A 24,976-nucleotide genomic window follows, 5' to 3' on the forward strand; every position below is an offset into this window, starting at 1 on the left:
TCGACTTTAATAAGTTCCTTATGGCTTCCCTTTCCTGTATACCTTTTCGTGTTTCTCTTGGTTCTTGCATTTGAAAGTCAAATTTTCTATTCAGCTCTGGTCTTTTCAACAAGAATGCCTGGAAGTCCTCTATCTCCTTGAAATTCCATTTTTCCCTCGGAAGTATTATACTCAGTTTTGCTGGGTAGGTGATTCTTGGTTTTAATCCTACCTCCTTTGACCTCTGGGATATAATATTCCAAGCCCTCTACCCCTTAGTGTAGAAGCTGCTACATCTTATTATATTTTTCTTTGTACTATTGTATATTTGAAATACTTTGTACAAGTATTTCCATAATACTTGAATTGTTTCTTTCTGGCTGCTTCTCATATTTTCTCCTTGACCTGGGAACTCCGGAATTTGGCTACAATATTCCTAGGAGTTTTCCTTTTGGGATGTCTTTCAGAAGGTGATTGGTGGATTAGTTCCATTTCTATTTTACCTTCTGGTTCTAAAATATCAGGGCAGTTTTCCTTGATAGTTTCTTGAACGATGATGTCTAGGCTCTTTTTTTTTGATCATGGCTTTTGGGTACTCCAATTATTTTTAAATTATCTCTCCTGGATCTATTTTCCAAATCAGTTGTTTTTCCTATGAGATATTTCATATTATCTTCTATTTTTCATTCTTTTGGTTTTGTTTTATAATTTCTTGATTTCTCATAAAGTCATTAGCTTCCATTTGCTCCATTCTAATTTTTAAGGAATTATTTTCTTCAGTGAGCTTTTGGACCTCCTTTTCCATTTGGCTAATTCTGCTTTTTAAAGAATTATTCTCCTCATTGGCTTTTTTGACTTCTTTTGCCATTTGGGTCAGTCTATTTTTAAAGGTATTATTTTCTTCAGCATTTTTGGGTCTCCTTTAGCAAGCTGTTGACTCATTTTTCATAATTTTTTTGTGTTGCTCTCATTTGTCTTCCCAGTTATTCCTCTACTTCTCTTACTTGGTTTTCAACATCCTTTGTGAGCTCTTTCATTGCCTGAGATCATTTCATACTTTTCTTGGAGGCTCTGGATGTAGGAGCTTTGACTTTCTTGTCTTCCTCTGGTTGTATGCTTTGATCTTCCTTGTCACCAAGGACATAAGAAAATACCATTACACCAAGAAAGTAATCTTCTATAGTCTTCTTGTTTCCCTCTGTTTGCTCATTTCCCAGCCAATTACTTGACTTCTGATCTCTTTGTTAAGTGGAGGGTGTATTGCCCCAAGCTTCAGGGGTTTTGTGCAGTTATTTTCAAAGATATCTCTAGGGACCTGTAAATTTTCATTTCTTCCAAAGTGGCATGATCAAAGGAGAGGTGTTTACTCTTTTTCTGTCCTCTCCTCTGGGCAACCACAAGCACTCTTTTCTGCCTTGGAACTGTGAGGATTCCCTCACCACAGCCACTACAAGCTCTACCATGCCAGTGCTCCTCCTCATCCCAGGACCGCCAACCAGGACTGTGACCCAGATTAGTCACTTGATTTCCCCACTGTCTGTAGGCTGAGAGCTCCAGAAGCAATTGCCACCCTGGGGCTGGGGCTGGACCATGCTCCTCTCTCACCAAGGTGAGAGACCTTTCCCACTGACCTTCGAAGCTGTCTTTGGCATTTGTAGGTTGAGAAGTCTGGAAAATACCACAGTTGCCAGTGATTCAGTGCCCTGAGGCCTGATCCAACCCCTTCTGTGCTGGCATGGCCCACTCTGGGATGTGCTCTGCTCCAAACCTGGTGCAATAGACCCTTTCTGTCAGCCTTCCAAATTATCTTGGGCTGGAAATCTGTTTCACTCTGTCATTTTGTGACTGCTGCTGCTCTAGAATTTGTTTAAAGTCATTTTTACAGGTATTTTGAGGGGTCTGGGGGGAGATCTCAGGCAGATCCCTGCTTCTACTCTGCCATCTTGGCTCTGCCTCCACTAATACTATATGCCACCTTAGATATTTTGTGAGTCTTTGAGCTAACCTAATCAATAAAATGTCCTAGTCCTCTTTCCCTCCAGACAAACCACTTCCTTGAGAATCCCCAAGGTGGTTCACTCCTTTCTGCGTTTGATATAAACAGTGCAAAAAACTGCTACCTCATTTAGTGAGTATGAGAGACCTTTGGGGGAAATGGAATCTCCCACCTCAGCTCCCTGACCCTCTCCAAAAGACAGATATCAGGCATGCTCAACCACAAAGTCTCAGGCCAGCTATCTTGGGTTCAAAAGACTTGCTTCTGGGAAGAGGTGCAGGCATAGATACAAGCCAAGACTGAATTTATGGCTATAAGGGGGACGTAGACTCTAACTAGGTTCAACTCACCCTTGGCTGAAGGAACTGGGCATGTTTAGCCTGGAAGCCTGGAGAATGGAAGGCTCAGAGTGTAGGGACTAGACTTGTTCCATTTGGCCCAGAGATCCAAACAAGGAGCAAAGCGTAGAAATCCAGGAGCAAAGGATAGAAATAGCAGAGACTTGAAGTCGAGAACAATGTCCTCACAGTGAGAGCTGTCCAGAGGTTGAATGGACTTCCTGGAGATGTTGTGTGTCTTCTCTCCTTAAATGTCTCCAAGAAGACGCTAGGTGACCACTCATCAGGTATATTACAGTGGGGATTCCTTTTGTGCATGGTTGGGAATAGACGGCCAATGAGGTCCCTTCCAATTTTCAAATTGTGTGATTCTACGATACAGTTATTCCAGATCATCCCTTGGCTAGCTCCTGCTCCCCTTGGATCCTGGAAATCCTCCAGGACCATTACCATTACCATGCCTCAGTTTCTCTATATATGTAGAGTCATCCTAGGTGCCATCATATGTTTAGCATGAAGCTGCTTCTTCTCTGCCCTTGACCCATGTCTACCCTGGCTCCCACAATAGCTCCCTAGCTTTGATGAGAATAGTCCCATGTCCTTGTCTGGGCAGGTCTCTCCTGGCTGAGTTCCTCTCTGAATGCCAGAAATTGAGGATACTTGTCCGGGAACCCGAGGGTTTTCATCAAAGACAATTATGAGGGGGCATGACACAATGGAAACAATGTTGGATTGGAGGAGCTCCTAATGCTCTCTTCCCAACACCTCAGCTCTTACCTGGGTGAAGTCCCAGAGTCTCTGGGCAGGGCGGGACACATCCTCGCATTTCTTCAGGGTGGGTGTCCGACCTTTCCCGTCATCAATGAGACACTTGGAGTCTGGCAGAAAGGCGGTGGAACCAAGGGGCCCCAGCTGGAGCAGACCCTCAGCACTGTAGCGTACCAGCTGGGTGGGGGATAGAGAGAGAGATAAAGAGAGAGAGAGGGGGGGGGGGAGAACGAGAGAGAGAGAGAGAGAGAGAGAGAGAGAGAGAGAGAGAGAGAGAGAGAGAGAGATATTAAATCCATCTACCCATTGTGAAGAGTCCAACCCAAGGGGGCAGGACCATTTCCCTCTTCTTTCCAAGACTCTGATTGGTCTTCAGTCGGTGGATGCCAAAGATTGATTGCTTACTTCAGAATTAGAGCATCTCGGAGTCAAAAGGGACCTCAAAGACCATCTCGTCCCACCTGTCTATGAATAAGACCTATGGCTTCTTTGGCATGAGGAACTCTCAGGTGAGGAAAGTCCCTCTACCAACGCAGGTTGTCATCTTCTCCATGATTTAATCATCATCGTCATCAGCAGCAGCAGCAACACCACTCACATTTATATATGTGCCAGTCACTGTGCTAAGTGCTTTACAATTATTATCTCAATTGATTCTCACAACAACCCTGAGAGGTAGGTGTTATTAATAATAATTAATAATAATAATAACTCCTATTCATATAGAGCTTACTATGTGGCAGGCACTGTGCTAAGCGCTTTACAACTATTATCTCAATTGATTCTCACAACAACCCTGAGAGGTAGGTGTCATTAATAATAATTAATAATAATAATAACTCCTATTCACATAGAGCTTCCTATGCGGCAGGCACTGTGCCAAGCGCTTTACAACGATTATCTCAATTAGTCCTTACAACAACTCCGTGTGGTAGGTACTATTATGCCCATTCTGCAGATGAGAAAACTGAAGCGATGGAGGTTACACGACTTGCCCAAGGTCACACAGCTAGTAAGTGTTGGCAGTTAGATTTGAAGCCAGGTCTTCCTAGCTTAGTAGTTTCAGTTATCTATTCATTATGCCCCTCTAAAAAAAAACCCAAAAACCAGAAATAAAACCACCGGACAGCTAACCTTCATACAGCTTTTACACATATAATTTTATCTGCTCTTTAACAACCTTATGAGGTAAGTGCTATTCGTCTTTTCCAGATGAAGCTGCTGAGGCTGAGGGTGGGTGAGGAACTCTGTCACACAAATTAAAGCAAAGGTCGGAGGCAGTGTGGTACAGTGGGAAGAGCGATGGGTTGGAAGTCAGAGGACCTGAGTCCGAATCATGGTTCAACCCAAATGACCCTGAGCAAGTCATTCCCTGGCCTCAGTTTCCTCACCTGTAGAATAAGAGGGATTGGACTAAATGATCTCGGAGGTCCCTCTAGCTCCAAACCTGTGACATTGCAACCCTCTTAGGTGCCCTTGAGATTGCACTTCCTGCCAGTTTGCAGTTTGGGGTCAATTAGTGAATTCTACTTATCCAGCACCCTGTAAGGTGGTGGTTCTGTTGTCAAAAGATCCTAGCTCATATCCTGCCTCTTCTGTTCAGTGCCTGAGTGACCTTTGGTAAGTCACTAAATTTCCACAGGCCTCAGTTTCCCCATTTGTAAAACAAGGAAAGTAAACTCATTGGCTTCTGAGAGTTTGAGATATGGGTGGAGTAACAGACTAGTTAGTTGGTCAGTCAGTCAACAAACTGGGTGTTCACAGGAAAAGAGGAGCGTGTTTTCTTGGCTTTCATTGAATATCCCAGTGCCTTTCATTAGGAAAACACGGAGCCCCATCAATATGTGAGTCAGGCCAGACCTCTAGGGGACAAGATGTTATCTGGCATCACGTCTTGGTCTTAATAACTCTGCTGGAGGTAATGGAAAGCCACGGCAATATTCATTTTTATAAGAGCAGGTTATTGCAAAATCAATCAGTGTGACATATACACCTAGGTATCTAAATAATAATAACAACATTATTATTATTAATAAACACAGGTAGTTTATGAGGTGAGGAACAGGAGATTAAATTCAACACCCTCCCCTCCTGCCCAGACACAGGCGTGAGTGATTTAACCTCCGATCAGACGTGTGTGTGTGTGTGTGTGTGTGTGTGTGTGTGTGTGTGTGTGTGTTTAAGCCAGTTCAAACTCGCCCAGTATCTTGGTAAGTGCTATCAGCTTTAATTAAAGGCTTGCAAATGACAGTCATTAATTTTACTGTGTGCTTAAAAATTAACCATGCTTTCCCTGGCTCAGATCTTTAGCTGAATGGCCTAGGACTTTGGATCTTTGGCCTGGGTTCTGTTAGGATGAACTAGCTCCCAGATGGTGGGTAGCTAGATGGCACAGTGAATAGAGCACCAGGCCAGGAGTCAGGAAGATTCATACTCCTGAGTTCAAATCTGGCCTCAGACATTTACTAGCTGGATGACCCTGGACAAGTCACTTAATGCCGTTTGCCTCAGTTTCCTTATTTATAAAATGAGCTGGAGAAGGAAATGGCAAACCAGTCCAGTATTTTTGTAAGAAAACCCCAAATGAGAATCAGACATGACTGAAATGACTGAACAATGACAAGAGCAAAGCTCCCAGATGGATTTTCTGAGACCTTGGCTGTCATCGTAGGGATGGGCTTGGGAGTGAGGGTGAAGGACAGACTCTGGCTGGAACAAGGGAAGTCTCGGCATGATTTAGAGTCAGAGGATGGAGGTTTGAATCTGAACACTGCCCCTGTGATTCCTTATCTGTAAAATAAGGGAAAACTACATCAGCGAGAAAAGAAACTCTTTGAGAGAAAAGTCTGGATCACTGATATAGAGCTTGAAGTGACCCTAGGGGTCATTTAGCCCAGCCTCCTCCTCTTCTGGTGGGAATAGTGACTTGGCCAAGATCACAGAAGTGGTGATGGAGTCACTAAACCCAAATCTTGTGCCTCCTGAGGAAGAGTTCTTCCCTCTGTACTATACCAGATCCGGAGTCAGAGAACCTGGACTGAAATGCCATCTTTGTTACTTGGGCCTTGCTTGACTTCGGCCAAGACTTTACTTCTCTCTAAGCTTTTGATAGTGTTTCTGTAAGTCAGTCAACAAGCATTTACAGGTATAAGTGCCAGGCATTCTGTTAAGTGCTGGGTATACAAAGAAAGGTGAAAAATTCCAAAATAAACAAAGTAGTCCTAGCTTTTCAGGAGCTCATAGTCCAATAGGTGGAGCAAACCATCTGCAAACAATTATGGAATGGGTGGATGAGAAAAATTTGTTCCAACAGCCATGAAAGTGGCTAAAGCAGGTGCTGTGGAGCATTTAGAGACTGGTCAGACATCGAAGATGCCAAGGTCATCCACTGCAGCCTGGGCCATCAGCAGTCACCTTGACTTTTGTCTTGCCACTGGACTTTGATGACTCAGGAAGAGAGAGTGTCACAACTTCACCCAACACTGCGTCACTTAAATCAAATTCACAAACAAGTCAAGACATTCCCTGTGATGTCATTGGTCCTTTTCAAAAATGAAGGACAACAACAACAAACAAGAGATATACAGAATGCACTGGAGGGATGACACTAACATTAAGGAGAACTTGGAAAGCCTTCTTGTAAAAGTTGGGACTTTAGTTGTGACTTCAAGGAAGCTGAAGAAATTAAGAGGCAGAGATGAGGAGGGAGAGGTAGCCCAATGGACAGCCAGTGAAAATGTTCAGTCAGGGAATGGACTGTCTTGTGGAAGGAAAAACAAAGAGGCCGCTGTCACTGGATCACTGAGGACATGGGAGGGTATAAGGTGTAAGAAGATTGGAAAGGTAGGAAGGGGCCAAGTTGTGGAGGGCCTTGAAGGATTTTATGTTTGATCCTAGAGGTGACAGGGAGCCACCTTAGTTTAGTTGTATTAGTGGGGCGGCATGGTCAGACCCATACTTTGGGAAAGTCACTTTAAGAGCTGAATGAAGGATGGAATGAGAAGTGACTTGAGGTAGGGGAACCAAGCGGAAGATTACTGCACTAGTTCAAGCATAATGTGAAAAGGATATGGACCAGGGTGGTGGCAATGTCAGAGGACAGAAAGGGGTGTGTACACAAGAGATGTTATGAAGGTACAGAGATTTTGATCTGTGATTGTATATGGAGAGAGAGAGACAGACAGACAGAGAGAGAGAGAGAGAGAGAGAGAGAGAGAGAGAGAGAGAGAGAGAGAGAGACGGAGAGAGAGAGAGAGAGGGAGAGAGAGAGACAGAGAGAGGAGAGAGAGAGACAGAGAGACAGAGACAGAGAGACACAGAGAAAGAGAGAGGTGGGGGGGAGAAGGGAAGGGAAGGGAAGAGAAGAGAAGAAAGGAGAAGAGAAGAAGTTTTGAGCCTGGATGGCACCTTCAACAGTAATAGGAAAACTAGAATGAGGGGAATGCTTGGAGAGAAAGACACTAATTTCAGGTTTTGATATGTTGAGTTTAAGACGTTTATAGGACATCCAGTTCAAGACGTCCAATGGAGATAAGAGACTAGAAGCGAGGAGAGAGGGTAGAGCTAGATAAGTCAATCTGGGAATCATCTGCAAAGAGATGATAACTAGTGATAATACTAATAGCCAACATTTATATAGCACCTACTATGTGCCAGGCACTGTGCCAGGCACTTTACAATTATTTTCTCATTTGATCCTCACAACAACCCTGGGAGGTAAGTGATATTATTATCTCCACTTTACAGATGAGTAAACTGAGGCAAATAGAGGTTAAATGATCACATAGCTAGTAAATGTCTGAGGATGGATTTGAATTCTGGTCTTCCTGACCCTATACCCAGTGCTTTATCCATTGCACCACCCAGTAGCTCCTAATTGAATCCACAGGTGCTGAGGTCATCAAGGGAAATAGTATTGAAGGAAAAGAGAACAGAAGGACAGAGCTCTCACAGGCACCAGGAGTGACCTGGAAACAAAGAAGAATGAGAAGGAATGGTCAGACAGGTAGGAGAAAACCAGGAGAGAGCAGTGTCATGAAAACCTAAAGAGAAGAGAATATCCAGGAGAAGAAGGTGATTAGCAGGGTCAGAGGCTGCAGAGAGGTCAGGAAGAATGAGGATGGAGAAAGGACCATTAGAGTTGGTGATTGAAAATTCTGCAAGCTCATGATCTTCTTCATCTGAGAGGATGGCCTGTGGAGGACTCCCCATAGGGACCATCTTCAGGGGCCAGGACTTCATGATGAGGTGCTTCTTGGTTGCTAAGTCCACACGGGTAGGGTCTGAGACAGAGCTACCAAATTCTACTCCAATTGAGGAATGTATTACTGTGAGCTCTAATGACTTGGAGTTACAGCTAGTCTGGCTTCCATCTGTTCTGGCCTGTGGGGAGAGAGGAAGAGAACTGAGTGCAGAGAGTGACTTGCTGGGCCAGTGGAGAAATGTAATTTTCACCCAGAAAATCAGCAGTGATTGTGTCTTATGGCTGTTACAAAACAGATTACACACAGCTTCGGAAACGGGCAATTATTTTTACGGTTTACCGAATGTGGTTGCCTGCTGCCTAGGAGGGCATTAGGAATGTGGGTAGGCAGCACTAGCGAGGCTCAGTATTTCTGTTCATAGTTGTTCCATTCTGCAATTCAACTGGATTCAATCTAACCCAGTGGGCATTTATTAAATGCCTACTATATACCGGGCACTGTGCTGGTCACTGGAGATGTTGGTGTTCAGTTATTTTCAGTTATGTCAACTCCTCGCGATCTCATTTGGGGTTTTCTTGGCAAAGATACTTGAGAGGTTTGCCATTTACTTCTCCAGCTCGTTTTACAGATGAGTAACTGAAGCAAACAGGCTTAAGTGATTTACCTAGAGTCACACAGCTAGGAAGCCTCTCAGGCTACATTTGATGTTTTCTTGGCAAAGATACTGAGTGGTTTGCCATTTCCTTCTCCATCTTGTTTTACAGATGAGAAAGCTGAGGCAAATAGGGTTAAGTGACTTGCCTAGGGTCACAGAGCTAGTAAATGTTGGAGGCCCGATTTGAACTCAGGAAGATGAGTCTTCCTGACTCCAGGTCCAAATGAACACTGCCCTTGCCCTTTAGGAGTTACATTCTACTTGGAGAAACATTATGGAAACAGATGAGAAAGTACAAAATATATACAAAGGAAATACTAAGTAATCTTCTCCTCCTAAGATCAGAGGAGGGAAAGGAGAGGGCAGAAGGGCTAACAGCTGAGTAAGCTAAATTTGAATAGAGTTCTGGACTTGGAGTCAGGAAGACCTGAGTTCAAAACCTGCTTCAGACACTTCCTAGTTGTTATGACCCTGGGCAAGTTATTTAACTCCTATCTGCCTCAGTTTCTTTATCAATAAGATGATGACAATAATAGCACCTCCCTTTCAGGGTTATTGTGAGGATCAGATGACATAATATTTATGAAGTTCTTTGCAAAGCTTCAGGTGTTATGTAAATGCCAGCTATTATTGTTAGGTGATGATGACGAAAGGCCTCATTTTGGAAGTGGTCTTCCATGGAGTATGGGATCCTGACAAGAGGGGGGAGTTCATTGTTGGCATGGAAGACAGCCTGCACAAAGGCATATTGGTGGGAGAGGACATGGACCATATGGAGAGCAGCAGAGGGACCAGTTGGGCTGGATTATCAGATATACATGTCCTCAGAGGATGCCCACTGCATAAGACTCACGATAGGGTGATGATGATGAATCTTCTTTAAAAAAATTGGGCCTATTATTTAACAGGCAAAGGGGGTCCCCATGAGGAAAATCTCTCTACCAAAGCAGGTTGGCACCTGTCCTGCCAAGTCTAGCCTGGGAGAGTTCCTCGAGGCATGGAGTCACACAATCTGCAGCAAAGGCAAGGCTTGAACCTGGGTTTTCTTGACTCTGAGGCCAGCTTACTCTCTGTTTACACTGTGCTACCTCCCATTTGGGACATTCTATTTCACTTAATACTTCTACATTTATTAGCTGATTTATTATTGCTAAAAATAATAATTTGTTAATATTGTTAAAATTTTTATTTGTTAATATTGTTAAAAATAATAATAATAGGCCTGCTATGTGGTGCCTTGAGCCAAGAAGACTCAACTTCTTGAGTTCAAATCAGGCCTCAGACACTTCCTAGCTGTGTGACTCTGGGCAAGTCACTTAACCTTGTTTGCCTCAGTTCCCTAACCTGTAAAATGAGCTGGAGAAGGGAATGGCACGCTGCTTCAGTACCATTGCCAAAAAAAATTCCCAGATCAGGTCCTGAAGAACTGGACATGATTGAAATAACTGAAGAACAATGTCAATACATAATCATAACAGCTTGTGCATAGTACTTTCAGGCTAATTAAGCCCCTTGCTGCCAAATATTAAATGCTCGAGTTCTGCCGAGGGACAATTATTGAGAAGTGTTGTGTGTGGTGGAAAAGAGAGCCTGGATTTGAATTCCAGGTCTGCTACTTACTGCCTGTGTGATCTTGGGCAAATCTCTCCCCTTCTCCAGGCTTCATTTTACTCACATGTAAAGAGAGAGAGTTGCATTCAGTGATCTCCAAGGTCTCTCCCAGCTTGAAATACAATCATCCCCATTTTACAGATGAGAGAACTGAGGCTTGTAGTGTCGAAATGATTTGTCCAAGGCCAAAAAGTGAGTGGGCAGAGGCAGGACTCAAACCCAGATCCTTTGACTCCCAGTGGGATGGTCATTCTGCTTGTCCCATCCTTTGTGATGCAATTAGAAATGCAAGCTCCCTGAGAACAAGGACTGTTTCATTTTGGTCTTTGCCTCCCCTGTCTCTAACAGTACCTGGAACATAGTAGGCATTTAATAAATGCTTGTTGATTAATTGTTGGTTGACATTGCTGTTCCCGTTTAGCAGATGGGAAAACAAAGAACCAGAGAAAAGACACAGGAAGTCGGTAGTACAGCGAGGGCTAGAATTCAGTTCTTGTGACTTTCAATCCAGCTTTTCCTACTATATGGTGTTTCAGGTCAGCCCTACCCTTGGATAGGATGTGTGTCGATTCCGTATGTCTATCTGCCATTTCCCTCTGAGAATATCGGCTGAAATATATATGACTTGAGTCTACGTGAGAAAAGGACAAGACTGTATGTTGGGGGTGTTTGCCTAATTCTAGCACATTACCTTCATTGGGTCCTATAACTGTGGTGCAGGTATAATGGCCATCTAACCAGGGCCACCAGGGCTTTATCCTAAAGGGGAGACATTGAGTGGGTCATGCTTTCTTCTTGAGAAGGTTCCCACCCTCACTCCCTTGGATGGCGCCAAGCCAACAACTCTCTCCCAGGATTCTATCATCATTGTGTCCCCTTTTCTGGCAAGCCCACCCCCCAAATGTGAGCAAGAAGTTCAGTAGCTTCCTATCCATAGCCTTGAGGTTTCCAAATGGTCATAATTCCACTTCCACAAATCCAGAGGAATTTTAATCAAGACCACAATTGAGAACTGAGTCTATATTTTTAAAATGAAGGACCTGCCACCTCTTCAGCATCATAGCTGAGATGAGACGGTGGGGACTGGAGCTCTAAATTGCCATTAGTTTCAAATCAAGGCAGCAGATGGGCCCTTGGACACCTCAAGAATCAGGCAGTGCTGCTTCAGGGTTTCCATTTTCTAATGAGTGGCTAATATCACACAGCAGAGGAAACCGAGACCCAGAGGCAGCTGCTGTCTTGCACCCGTGGCTGAGCCTGAGCTCCAGGGAACCAACCAGAGGTGATGGTTTCTGAAAAGTGGATTATAAAGTGTCTGAGTGATGAGGCTAAAAAGCAAACCAATTTCCCAGCCTATGGTCCAGTTTGGTGATTGGCACATGGAAGGTACCTACCTGGTTGAATGGATAGTGATAACTATGGGAAGTGGTTTATGCACAGCCTTTTAGTGTTGGCAAAGCAATTACAAATATTTGATGTATTACGTATAATTACATACATCATTTGATTCTCACAACAACTGTGGGAGGTAAGTGCTATCATTTTCCCCATTTTACAGGTAAGGAAACCAAGGTAGATAGCAGTTGAGTGATTTGCCCAGGGTTGCACAGCTAAGAAGTGTTGAGGCCAGATTTTAATTCAGCTCTCTGGGTCCAGTGCTCCGTCCACTACAGCATCTAGCTGCCTATAGAGCCTTTATCCATAAGAATTTTAAGGGGGAAGTTGGAAGCCCTGAATGGGATGGGTTAAATTCTATTGCCTACAATAGGCACTCAGTGCACCAAATATTTATCAAACCCCTTCAATGTCACAGCTAATGTGATGTAATGCCCTGAAAATAAAGTTACTGGGACTCTGCAGCACCCGCTTTCTCATTGTTCATGGAAGCAATAACTGTCCAGGCCTTGGTTGGGTCTAATTTATTAGAGCTAAAATTGGTGTCACTAATGTCCAGAAGACCAATTTGCAAATTAATTTTGTTTCTTTTTCCATGGTAAACCATACAAATAAACAAGCTCTGCCTTGATTCTAGTCATTAGTAAATAATGACGGTAATAACACCACAATAATATAGCATTTTAAGACTTAAAAATCATCTCCTTAGTAAATGCAAGTAAGTTTTGCATCTCACAAAGTGCTTTTTTTACTTGGGAGCTAGGCTTAGCCAACACATTTGTGTGCTGACAATTCGGCAAGCATGAGCATAAGTGCTGAAAGCCCTTCTGTTTCTTCTGCACCCTTGGGACCTTTTATCTCTTAGCTTGCACATAAAGATTCCAAAACTTGAATGATGCATCTTTTTTTGCAAAAACAATATGTGCCTCTGATGTGACAGGGCACCCTTGTTTCTCAGCAACTTGGCTTTCATGATTTTAAAGCAATTTTATCAAATAATCTTGATTAGACACCCTTGAGGATATGGCTGAATTGTATAGGCCCTTTATCAGGCTTCCTCTTGTTTTTAGAATCACCAGTCTGGAGAGAATTGAGACTTATCTCATGGATTTCTCCTTGGAGAGAGGTTTAGTGAAATGAGCTCTGAAAGCCTCTTGGTCTCCAAGACCATATTGGGAAACCAATCCTAATCTTTACCAATGAAATTTATGTACGGTGGAGAGGCTCAATCCATACCTAGCCACGAGCACTTGAACAGTCTTCAATGCCGAACAAAGGGACAGCATAGGATGGGAGGGACAAGTGACTCCTACAATATGCAAAGTCATTCTCTAGAATGATTAAATTCTTCAAATCCTTTGACTCCACTACTAGATTGATACCACAGAGATCAAAGGCAAAGAAAGGCTATAGTCTATCTGAGTATCTATCAGTTTATCTACCTCTCTCTATCTATCCATCAATCATCTACCTGTCTCTCTATCTATCCATCCTATTCACATACATACATGCACAAACTTGTATGCATAGATGTAGCTATCTATATAGAGATATCTGTACTTGTGTATACAGATGGATCTCTCTCTTCCCACATTTCTATATGTATGTATCTATAGACATTTCTTTCTAAAATACACACACACACACACATACACACACACAAAATCTCTCCATATTTGTGTATATATATATATTTATGTATACACAGATAGCTAGGTTTGTATATATTTCTATATATATAGCTTTTTCTATACACATATGCATCCATAGATTTATACACATACATAGGTATTCATTCGATGTTTTTGACCTCTGTGCTATTATGTCCAGTAACGGAATTTTAAAGATGAAAATGTGAATAGTTTAATAGCTTTAAAGAGAGACTTTTCAAGAATCACCCATCACTCCCATTCTATACTGTCCCTTTATTTGGGACATGTGTGTATATACATATACATACACATATATGTATCTCCAATATGCATGTACTTTGTGTGTATACCAAAATATTCATAGTAGCACTTTTTTCTAGTAGCAAAAAATTGGGAAGAAATTTGAGAACCCACTGATTGGGGAATAGCTGAATGAATTGTGGCATGGGGTATTATTGTGTGGCAAGAAACAAAGAATACGGAGAATTCAGAGAAACCTGGGAAGACCAGTACAAAATGATGCAGAGTAAAGAGAAGAGAATTTGGAGAGCAATACATTGACTACACAATACAATGACCACAATAATGTAAATCCATCCATCCGTCCATCCATTTTTCCATCTATCCATCCCTAGATGGTTGTTGAATTCAGATAAAATCTTGGTTCCAGAGGACTGAGTGGTGTGGTGGAAAGAGTGCTTTGCCATCAGAGGACCTGAGTTCAAATGAAGGCTCTGTCATTCACTCTTTGTGTGCCCTTAGTCATCTTACTTTATCTCTCCAGCCCAATTTAACTCATTGGTGAAAGATGGGAATTAAACTAAATGTTCCTTAATGCCCCTTCCAACTCTTAATCTATTATTAGATATCACTCCCTCTCTTGCACTCTACAATCTAGTTCAACTTGCCTTTTCTTGTTCTTCACAGATGCCACTCCATCTTCTACCTCCATGCTTTTCTCCTGGCTACCTCCTATGCGTGGAAGGATTTCGTCCTTACCACTCCCTCATTGAGAATCTCTCTTCCTTTAAGAGACAGTTCAAGCACTCTCATCTCCATAAAACCTTGCTTGATCCCTTCAACTGCTAATGCCCTTCATCCAACCCTGCTTACTTTGTATACATTTGCATTTATTAACTTTATGTTTACGCTTTATTCTTATATGTACTTCTCTACCCCATTAGAATGTAAATAGATTTTTCCACTCTTTGCAAATAGATTATTTCATTTCTTTTACTTGTATCTGCAGCACTTGGAACAGTGCACAGCACACAGTAGGAGCTTAATAAATATTTTAAGATCCTATGATTCCTTCTAGCTTTTAATCTATGATCCCATGAAAGATGGAGAAATAACCTTTCCTTCTCTTGATAGACAGGGGCGACAAGCATTAAATGTTGAAGATGCTACCAGATGTAATCATGGTGCACATTTTGTTTCACATAATAATTTTTCTCTGTATTGGGGAGGATTCTATTGGCAGGGGTCAGGGCTAGAAATATTGAGAAATGTTTGTGCTGTTAAGAAAACGAGGGCAGCAATCGCACTTTTAGTGAAAGGAGAGCTTGAAGGTCCACAGATTTAAAGCTCATAGATTAGAAGAGGTAACGTGTAAAATGGGAGTGTTGCCTCTCAGTGCTTTCCAGATGTGTAATTATCACACCTCGCAAATCTTAAAGTGCTGCACAAATACTATTATACTGCTATAATAACAGTAATATTATCACGATATAATTATTATATATAATATAATTATTACCATGCAATAATATATTTTAAGACATCTAGCTATGTTTGTAGCCTCTTCTATCTACAATGATAAAATAATATTATATTAATTATTAATATTGTACTAAAACAATATTAATTAATACTGTGTTGTATTATTCCATACAGTACCACAAATATTATGTTATATTGTATCATTATAATACTATTATAGCTAGAAGCGGCTGTAGAGCTCATCTAGTGGAACACCCTCATTTTACAGATGGGGAAATGGATGACCAGGAAAGGGCCATGACTCACCCAAGGTCCTTCAGTTAGTAAATGGCAGAGCTGAGATTTGGAAACAGGTCCTCTGGTGCCCAATCTTTCCAGTACCTTACAATGCACAAGGACAATCCCAGGATTTCTCACACATTTCCAGCTCTGATCATGGGGGGATCAGTCATGGCTTAGTACCTATCCTGTACCTATCCTCTCAGCACCCCATGTCCCTCCCCATCTGGAAGGAATGGCAGTGCGCCAATGGCTACTTACCTAGTCATCTATGTCTCTTTTCAGAGAGTAAGCCCCTTCCTATTGCCAAGATTTGCCTGTCTGCTGACATCCTGATAACTGAAAGTAGCTTTTAATCTCCACTTCCTAGCACTCGTGAATCTGCCCAGACTAATTTTCAATCAAGAGAGACAAAGCGTGAGACTGTCCACCTGTTTATAGAACTGCCAAAGGCATCAGCTGTGAAGATGGAGTTTGACAGATTGGCATTAAACACCAGCCGTGTTGCCCCTCTGCCCTCCAGGAGTGTTTGAAAGGAAATTTTCTCAGAAGAGTCTTTGCCTTAAATAAAAACTGACCAAAATGTGAAGAAAAGGAGAAAAAAAATGCTCGATGTTTCTCTTTTGCCTGGAGGCACCCACTCCTTGAGGTCTGACATTCTTTGCTGTGCACACCTGTGAGAATCCCCTCTACCAGTGCTTATATAGCCCCTGTTTTAAAGATTTTAATGAGAAGGACCCAAGGTGTCCCATTCCCATTTTGGACAGCTCAACTTGTTAGGAAAGCTTTCCTAATGTCTCCCCCCTCCTATTGTTAGAGGTGACTAGGTGGCTCATTGGATAGAGCACTGGGCTTGGAGTCAGGAGGAACTGAGTTCAAATATGGCCTCCTAGCTGCATGACCCTGGGCGAGTCACTTAACTTGTGTTTGCCTCATTTTCCTCATCTATAAAATGGGGATAAATAACAGCACCTACCTCGAAGGGTTGTTATAAGGATTAAATGAGATCATACTTGTAAAGTGATTAGTATAATGTCTGGCACATAGTAGGCACTTAATAAATACTTGGTTCCTTCCTTCCTCTAGATGTGCCCTTTGGCGTAAAATTGAACACAATGATTCCCTCTTCCACGTGACAGAGAGAGCTATCAACTCTCACTCTCCCAGGTTCCCCACGAGGCTTCTCTTCTCCAGTCTAAGCACCCCCATGCACTAGGTATACAAGAGGCCACACAGCTAAAGAAGATGCACTCTCACAAGGAGGGGCTGATCGCTTATTTACATGTCTGGGTGTCTGCTTGGTGTCTGCTGGGAATTTCATAATTTTATTAAACTCATAGATCCTTTGCCCTCGATGTCAAATTTAAATCTGTTTCTGGACCTTATCTATCCCTTCTACTATCAAGGTCAGACAAAAAAAGTCTATTCCTGCTTCTTCGCAGCAGTCGTTCAAATACTTGAAGACACTTGTTATGCCATCCTGGAGTTTCCCTTTCCCTGGGCCAAGTGCCCTCAGCATACTTGATTCTCATATGGTATGATCTTGGGATCCTTCCTCATTTTTGTCACTGTTACCTTATTAAATGTCTTCTAAAAATGTGGACCAAGGACTGAACAGAGACTCCAGATGGGGTCAGAAAGGTTGGAGGACAGCCAGGCCATCTTGTCCTATACTCTGAATACTGTGCCTGGATTAATGGAATTTAAGACCATGTTAGCTTTGTTGGTCAGACCTTGAAGGTTGGATAGGGGTTGGGTAAGTGAAGGGGCAAGGATGAGGACAGGACCATCAGTAACTAATGCTGTGTGAACCTGCCTTACGAAGAGGCTTCTAACCTTCATCTGGTGTGATTTTTAACCAGGCTTCAACCATAGGTTCATAGGTCAAGAGCTGGACGAACCTTAAAGGCCTTGGAATCTAGTGCCTTCATTTTACAGATGGAGAAACTGAGGTTCATGGGGTTAAATGACGTTCCCAGAGATTACACAGTTTATAAGTATGTCTGAAACAGGATTCAAACTTTTGTCTTCCTGACTCCAGATACAGAACTTAATGTACTATAACATACTTGCCTTGTCTTTTTGTTAGAGAGGATTACAAAATCATGGATTTGAAGGTGGAAGGGAGCTTTGAAGCCACTACTTCCACCCCCACCCATCCTACTGATGAAGAAATCATCAGTACCCCAGAGAGGTTAAGTAATTTGACCAGGGTCATGGGGCTAATAAGTATGTGTGAGACAGGATTCCAACCCAGGTCTTCCTGATTCCAAGTCACAACTACACATGTGCCCAAATCCCTCTTCCTTACTCATCACCCACTAGAAACTTTCCCCATGGCAGAAAAGCTGCTAGAACCCAAAGCCAGGGAAATGTCACAAGGTGAAAATCACATAAGGCTGATCTCAGACCAATGACAGATGTTTTCCTTTCTTTTTTTAAAAAATGTTTCCTTACTTTTTTTATCAAGTGGGGCTGCCACCTTCCAATGCTTTGAATTAGGGCTGTACAGCTGTGGCCCTCACACTGAATTAATTGTGTAACCGGTGGTGGAGAAGATACAAGTTTTCCAGCTGTGTAATCATTAATTAACTTGGAGGCAAGTGACTGACTCCAAGTCATGTTTATCTGCAAAAAAAGCCCAACTTATACAAAAGCAGCTCTTCTCTGATAGGCTAAGCCCCATTCAGGCCACTGCAGAATGCCAATGAGAAAAAGCCGTAAGAATGTGCAGTGGGAGGATCTGGTGGATGAGTTCTCCCATCAGTCACCCTTCCTGAGGTGGAGATCAGTATCAGACAACGAGCACATTCCTCTTTAGGGAGAGATAATGACGCATCGGAGAGCACAGAAGAGGCCAGTGAGCCTCTATGTGGAACTGGGATAGCTGAACCCTAAGGACATTTTGCCCAAAGGGATAATGATTGTGCGAAGAGGGTCCAAGATGCAATAATCCCCCTTATTGTGGCGTTCCCAGCAGAGCAGCCAGAGAGAAGGTTGTTTTATATTTGAAGATGGGCTACATTCAGAGAGGATGGAGAGCATCCTACCTCTTCTCAGCATGGCATGCCTGAGCCTCTGGGTCCTTTGCTTTCAGAGGGAGAGTCCATGAAGGATAAAATGAGTGAATGGCTCAAGAGTGAAGAGGCTGCATCTATTAGCTACAGCTGGATGCTTCTAGGATGATCTTCCACACGCAATTATTTCTCTTCTTTCTAACCCTATCCTATCCCCAAATCCCAAAAGAAGCCCCATGCTTCTCCAAAAGTTTCATTCCATGAGGGCATTTGCTGGTGGACAAAGTGTTAGAGAACATATAAAACTGAGCAAACTCCTACTGAAGGCTGGTGAGTCTGAGACCATCACTTAGTCATTCCTCTTCTCTCCTCGTGAACTAGCTTAGAACTGGAGTAACTTGGACAAGTTCAAACCAAACCATAAAGCTACATTCCTTAGTCAGTCAATAGCTAACAAACATTTAAGTGCCTACTATGTGCCAGTCACTCCTCAAAGTGCCAGGGACATAAAGAAAGGTCAAAATGTTGTGCTTGCTCTCAAGAGACTCATAATAGGACAGACACCTTTTTGTAAATGGAAGTCAATCTCAGTGGGATGACACTAGAGAGAAGGAGGGGGCAGGACAATAAGGGGTATGTGTGTGTATGTGTATGTGTGTGCATAAATGTGTGTATATATGTATGTGTGAGTACATGTGTAAATGTAAGTGTGTATGTGTGTATGTATGTGTGTTCATGTGTGTATGTGTGTACATGCATGTGTGTATGTATGTATGAGTGCATGTGTGTATGGAAGCATGTATGTATGTTAGTATGTATGTATGTCAGTATGTGTGTATGTAAGTGTGCATGTACGTGTGTGTGTGTTCACTAAGAAAAGCCTGTAGAAGGTGGAATTTGAGCTGAGTTTTAAAGGAAGCCAGAGAAGCTAGGAGGGGAAGTTGTGGAGGGAGAGAATTCTAGGCTTGGGGGAGAGCCAATGGAAGTACACAGAGCCTTGGAGATATTTTTCTTTCCTTTCCTTTTTAAAAAATGTTTCCTTACCATTATCTTCTTAGAGTTTGGGAGACAGTGACTGTGTGAGAGGAAAGGCAGAAAGACAAGTGCTGCTCGATATTTGAGTATGGGGAGGGGAAAAGTGTAAGGAGACTGGAACCATGGGAAGGAGCCAGATTGTGAAGAGTTTTAAGTCTCCAGTGGAGGATTTTATAATTGATCCTGGGCGTGATGAGGAGCCGCTGGAGTTTTGTGAGGAAGGGTATGACAAGGTCAGACCTGTGGTTTAGGAAAATCACAGCAGCTGAGTGGAAAATAGATTGGAGAGAGACTTAAGGCAGGAAGACCAGGTAGGGGACCATTGCAATGGTTTAGGTGAGAGGCGATGTGGGCCTACACCAGGGGTGATGGCTATTTGAGTGGAGAGAAGGGTACATGGGGGAGAAATGTGAGAGTAGAAATGACAAGATTTTGCAACAGATTGGGGAAGTGGGGTGAGTTTGAGAGAGGAGTTGAAGATGATCCCGAGATTACAAGCCATTCGTGACTGTGAAGAGGGTGGTCATCTCAGCAGTAAGAGGAAAATTACAGATAGAGAGTTTGAGGGAAATGTTGAGTTTGAGATGCCTACCAGACCTCCAGATGCCAGTTGGTGATGTGGCACTCAGGAAAGAGATTAGAGCTGGATATAGGGTATCCCAAAAGTCTTTTTGTAGTTTTAAGCTTCAACAGCTGAAAACTGTATATAGATCTGAAAATCATTTGCATAGAGGTGATGATTAAATCCATGGGAGCTGATGAGGTCACCAAGTGGGATAGTATAGAAGAGGGGTCAACCTTTTGGGTGTCATGGACCCCTTTGGCAGTCTGGAGAAGCCTATGGATTCCTTCTTAGAGTCATTTTTAAACACATAAAATAAAATACATATGATTACAAACAAAAGCAATTTCATTGAAATACAGTTATCAAAATATGTTTATAAAAACTCAGTGTCACCCCCTGGTATAGAGGGAAAAGAGAAAAGAATCCAAAGTAGATCATTGAATACTCAAAGTTATCCAGTTGGTGTGACCAGGATGAAGATCAGGTAAGGACACTGAGAAGGAATGGTCAGAGAGATAGGAGAGGTCAGTGTCACAATAACCCAGAGAGGAGACAGTATCCAGGAAGAGAGGGTCAATGGTAGCATCATAGTTGTTTGCATGTTGACTTTCCCCTTAGAATGTGAGCTCCCTGAGGGTACAGACCGTGTTTTTGCCTTTCTGTGTATCTCTTGTACTTTGTACAGTGACTAGCATATAGCAGGCTGCAGAGGCATTAAGAAGGATGGAAAAGCCACTAGATTTGGAAATTAGATCATCAGAAACGTTGAAGAGAGAAGTTTCAGTTGAATGTGTTTGGTGGTGTTTAGTTTGGCACTTTAAGCCACAGTATGGTGAAGTTTTTGTGTAATAACAATTAACTTCAGTCTACCCCAATTGCATCATTATCTTATATTGTTTCTTGGAAGAACCTGAAGCCTGGAGATTACAGGGTTCATTCTAATAGAACTTGAACCTGTAACCTGCTGGTCTGTAGAAAAAACGGCTCCCGCTGTAGAATTGTCCATATGAGTTTTGACAGGCTCCATAAATTGGATTTCTTCAAGGGCAGCTCATTTGCATCTAATTTAGCAATTCCATTTTGTTATCACAATCGAAGGCTATTCAGCTAAAATTCACTGGGAAAGTGTCAGTCAAGTATCTCTTAATGAGACCACTAAAGGTGGAAGAAGGGAAGGGAAGTCAGGCGCTTCTCTACTTTGTTGTAACAAGGTTTGACCCATCAGTGCATGGCAGTTAACCACAGTGAGCCCCATTTACGCTCTGCAGACCTCTTCATGTTGCTCTGCAGTGGTACAAATGACAATTCTAAGCCAATCTGTCGGGCCGGACTGTCATTAACCAGCGTGTCTGGGATAAGGTCACAATTTTTCTCTGCTTGAATGGGTGTTTGTTCATTAATGCAGCCTGGATTTAGATAACACATCAATACAGTCCAAAAAGACACATGGGGCATGGAGTGGGATATTGAAGTCTTACGCTTAATTTAAATAATATCCAAGTCCCATTAAAAATAAGGGCCATTATTGAAAACATGAGGTGGGGGAGGGGTGGGGAGGGAAATCCTTTTTTAAAATGCAGTCACTTGGAAATAGCATCAAGTTTTGTCTGTGAATTGGGAACAGTGAGGTCTCTTTTTGTCTTCTAAAGAAATTGGAAAATTAACAAGAAGAAAACCAGAGGCAATAAATCCACAGGGAGCCAGAGCACCCTATTAAAGAGGAATGATAGACAGAACAGGAATGTTCATTTAGTTTCAGTTTTGAACCCCCAGATCAATGTGGGAAGCTGCTGCTGGTTTCCGGCAGTGTGTGTGTGTGTGTGTGTGTGTGTGTGTGTGTGTGTGTGTGTGTGTATGGGGGAGCAGCTTGAATTGATGCTCACCCCCTCCCTAGAAGAGCTTGTCCATAGAACTCTTTGATATCTTTTTGGGGAGGAGACCTTTTTTGAGGGTCACTTGCCTGGGCAGGGACCTCCACTTCAGCTTGTCCCCTCTCCAAAGGGGCCATATTTTCCTCCAAGGTCCCAACTCTCACTTGGAAACTCATAGTGGGAGCATCAAGAGATCTCATTGGTGCTCTAGCCGACCCAACGAGGACCCCCTAATTAGTAAATCTATAGATAGAAGAGAAGCAGCAGAGAGTGGAAAGACTTTGGAATTTCTTGTATTGGGTTTGAATCTGGGCTCTCTCACTTATCACCTGTATGACCGTACACAATTACTTCACCTTGAAGGGCCTCAGTTTTATCATCTGTAACATGAGGGGGTTGAACTAGATGACTACTGAGGAGCCTTCTGATTTATATTTATGGTACCATGGTTTTTTTTTTTTTTCATTTTTTCCATGGTGTACAATGCCCAATTTAAGGCTTCACAAAACTGCAGAATCTCAACACTGGAAAACTCACACCTGAACAAGAATAGGACAGTGGAAAGAGATTTGGAATTTGGAGCCATATTCTCAGACTTATTTGTAACCAGAAGACTGGGATTTGAGTCCCAATGTCATCATCTCAATGACCCTAGGCGAGGCATTTCACCTCCAGATTCCTCAGTTTCCTTCTCTGTAAAATGAAGGAATTGGACTAGATGGCCTCTGATGTACCTTCTGGTTCTAGAGCTGTGGTCCTGGACACAACATTTCTGAAGGGCCATCAGCCCGTCTTCATTCGAAAACATGAGGGGGAAACCCACAGCTTCCCATGGCAGCCCATTCCACTTCCCCTAAGAGTTAAGAACTTTTTCTTATATTGAGCTCAAACCTCAGTTGGCAAATTCTCCCCTATTGCTTCTAATTCTGGCCTCTGAGAACAAGAAGAACAGGACAGTCCTTCAAATATCTCAGGGTAGTTACCATGCCACTCCTATCTTTTTTTCCTTTGGACTTAACATCCCCATTGTATTTCTTCAACTGACCCTCACATGCATAATGTTAATAACAGGTCACATTTATATAGTGTTTCTTTCTTTTTTTAAGATTAATTTATTTTTAGTTTTCAACATTTTTTTCACAAGATTTTGAATTACAAATTTTCTCCCCATCTCTCCCCTCCCTCACCTCAAGATGGCATGTATTCTGATTGCCCCTTTCCCCAGTATGCTGTCCCTTCTATTACCCCTCTCACCTCTCCCATCCCCTTCCCCCTTACTTTCTTGTAGGGCAAGATAGATATCTATATCCTATTGCCTGTATATCTTATTTCCCAGTTGCATATAAAAACAGTTTTTAACATTTGCTTTTAGAAATTTATTTCAAAATTCTCTCTCTTCTTCCCTCCCCACCCCCTCCTCGAGAAGGCAAGCAATTCAATATAGGTTATACATGTATTGTCATGCAAAACACTTCCATAATAGTCATATTGTGAAAGACTAACTATATCTCCCTTTATCCTATCCTGTCCCCCATTTATTCGGTTTTCTCCTTTGACCCTGTCTATTTCAAAAGTGTTTGCTTCTGACTATCTCCTCCCCCAATCCTCCCTCCCTTCTATCACTCTCCCCGCCCTTATCCCCTTCCCCCCTACTTTCCTGTATTCTCTCCTTAAGCCAACTCCAATGAGAGTAAGGTTCACTGATTCCCTTTCACCTCCCCCCTCTTCCCTTCCATTATAATAGCTTTTTCTTGCCTTTTTTGAGAGATAATTTACCTTATTCTATTTCTATTTCTTCCTTTCTCCTCCCAATATATTCCTCTCTCACCACTTAATTTTATTTTTTAGGTATCATCACTTCATATTCAACTCACCATGTGCTCTCTCTCTCTCTCTCTCTCTCTCTTTCTCTCTCTCTGTCTGTCTCTCTCTTTCTCTCTCTCTGTCTCTCTCTCTCTCTTTCTCTCTCTCTCTCTCTCTCTCTCTGTCTCTCTCTCTGTCTCTCTCTCTCTCTCTCTCTCTCTCTCTCTGTCTCTCTCTCTCTCTCTCTCTCTCTCTCTCTCTGTCTCTCTCTCTCTCTCTCTCTCTCTCCCTTCAACTACCCTAATACTTAGAAAGATGTCATGAGTTACAAATATCATCTTTCCATGTAGGAATATAAACAGTACAACTTTAATAAGTCCCTTATGATTTCTCTTTCCTGTTTACCTTTTCATGCTTTTCTTGATTCTTGTATTTGGAAATCAAATTTTCTATTCAGCTCTGGTCTTTTCATCAAGAATGTTTGAAAGTCCTCTATTTCATTGAAAATCCATTTTTCCCCTGAAGTATTATGCTCAATTTTGCTGGGTAGCTGATTCTTGGTTTTAATCCTAGCTCCTTTGACCTCTGGAATATCATATTCCAAGCCCTTCATTCCCTTAATGTAGAAGCTGCTAGATCTTGTGTTATCCTGATTGTGTTTCCACAACACTCAAATTGTTTCTTTCTAGCTGCTTACAATATTTTCTCCTTGATCTTGAATTTCGCTACAATATTCCTAGGAGTTTTCTTTTGGGATCTTTTTCAAGAGGCAATTGGTGGATTCTTTCAACTTCTATTTTACCTTCTGGTTCTAGAATATCAGGGCCGTTTTCCTTGATAATTTCCTGAAAGATGATGTCTAGGCTCTTTTTTTGTTCTTTACTTTCAGGTAGTCTAATTATTTTAATATTATCTCTCCTAGATCTATTTTCCAGGTCAGTGGTTTTTCCAATGAGATATTTTACATTGTCTTCTATTTTTTCATTTTTTTGGTTCCATTTTAGAACTTCTTGATTTCTCATAAAGTCATTAGCTTCCATTTGCTCCAATCTAATTTTTAAGGAAGTATTTTCTTCAGTGAGCTTT

At 42.2% G+C, this 24,976-nt stretch overlaps 1 protein-coding gene across 1 annotated transcript in view; it reads right to left on the reverse strand.

Moving 5' to 3' along the window:
- Positions 1 to 24,976, reverse strand: part of GALNT9 (polypeptide N-acetylgalactosaminyltransferase 9) — a 300,725-nt gene that overhangs the window by 2,306 nt on the left and 273,443 nt on the right. The window contains exon 10 of the mRNA XM_036767915.1: positions 3,091 to 3,258. Within this exon, the coding sequence (XP_036623810.1) occupies positions 3,091 to 3,258 (168 nt within the window). The remainder of the gene's footprint in view (positions 1 to 3,090; positions 3,259 to 24,976) is intronic.

Source organism: Trichosurus vulpecula, chromosome 1 (assembly GCF_011100635.1).
Source record: "Trichosurus vulpecula isolate mTriVul1 chromosome 1, mTriVul1.pri, whole genome shotgun sequence".
NCBI lineage: Eukaryota > Metazoa > Chordata > Mammalia > Diprotodontia > Phalangeridae > Trichosurus > Trichosurus vulpecula.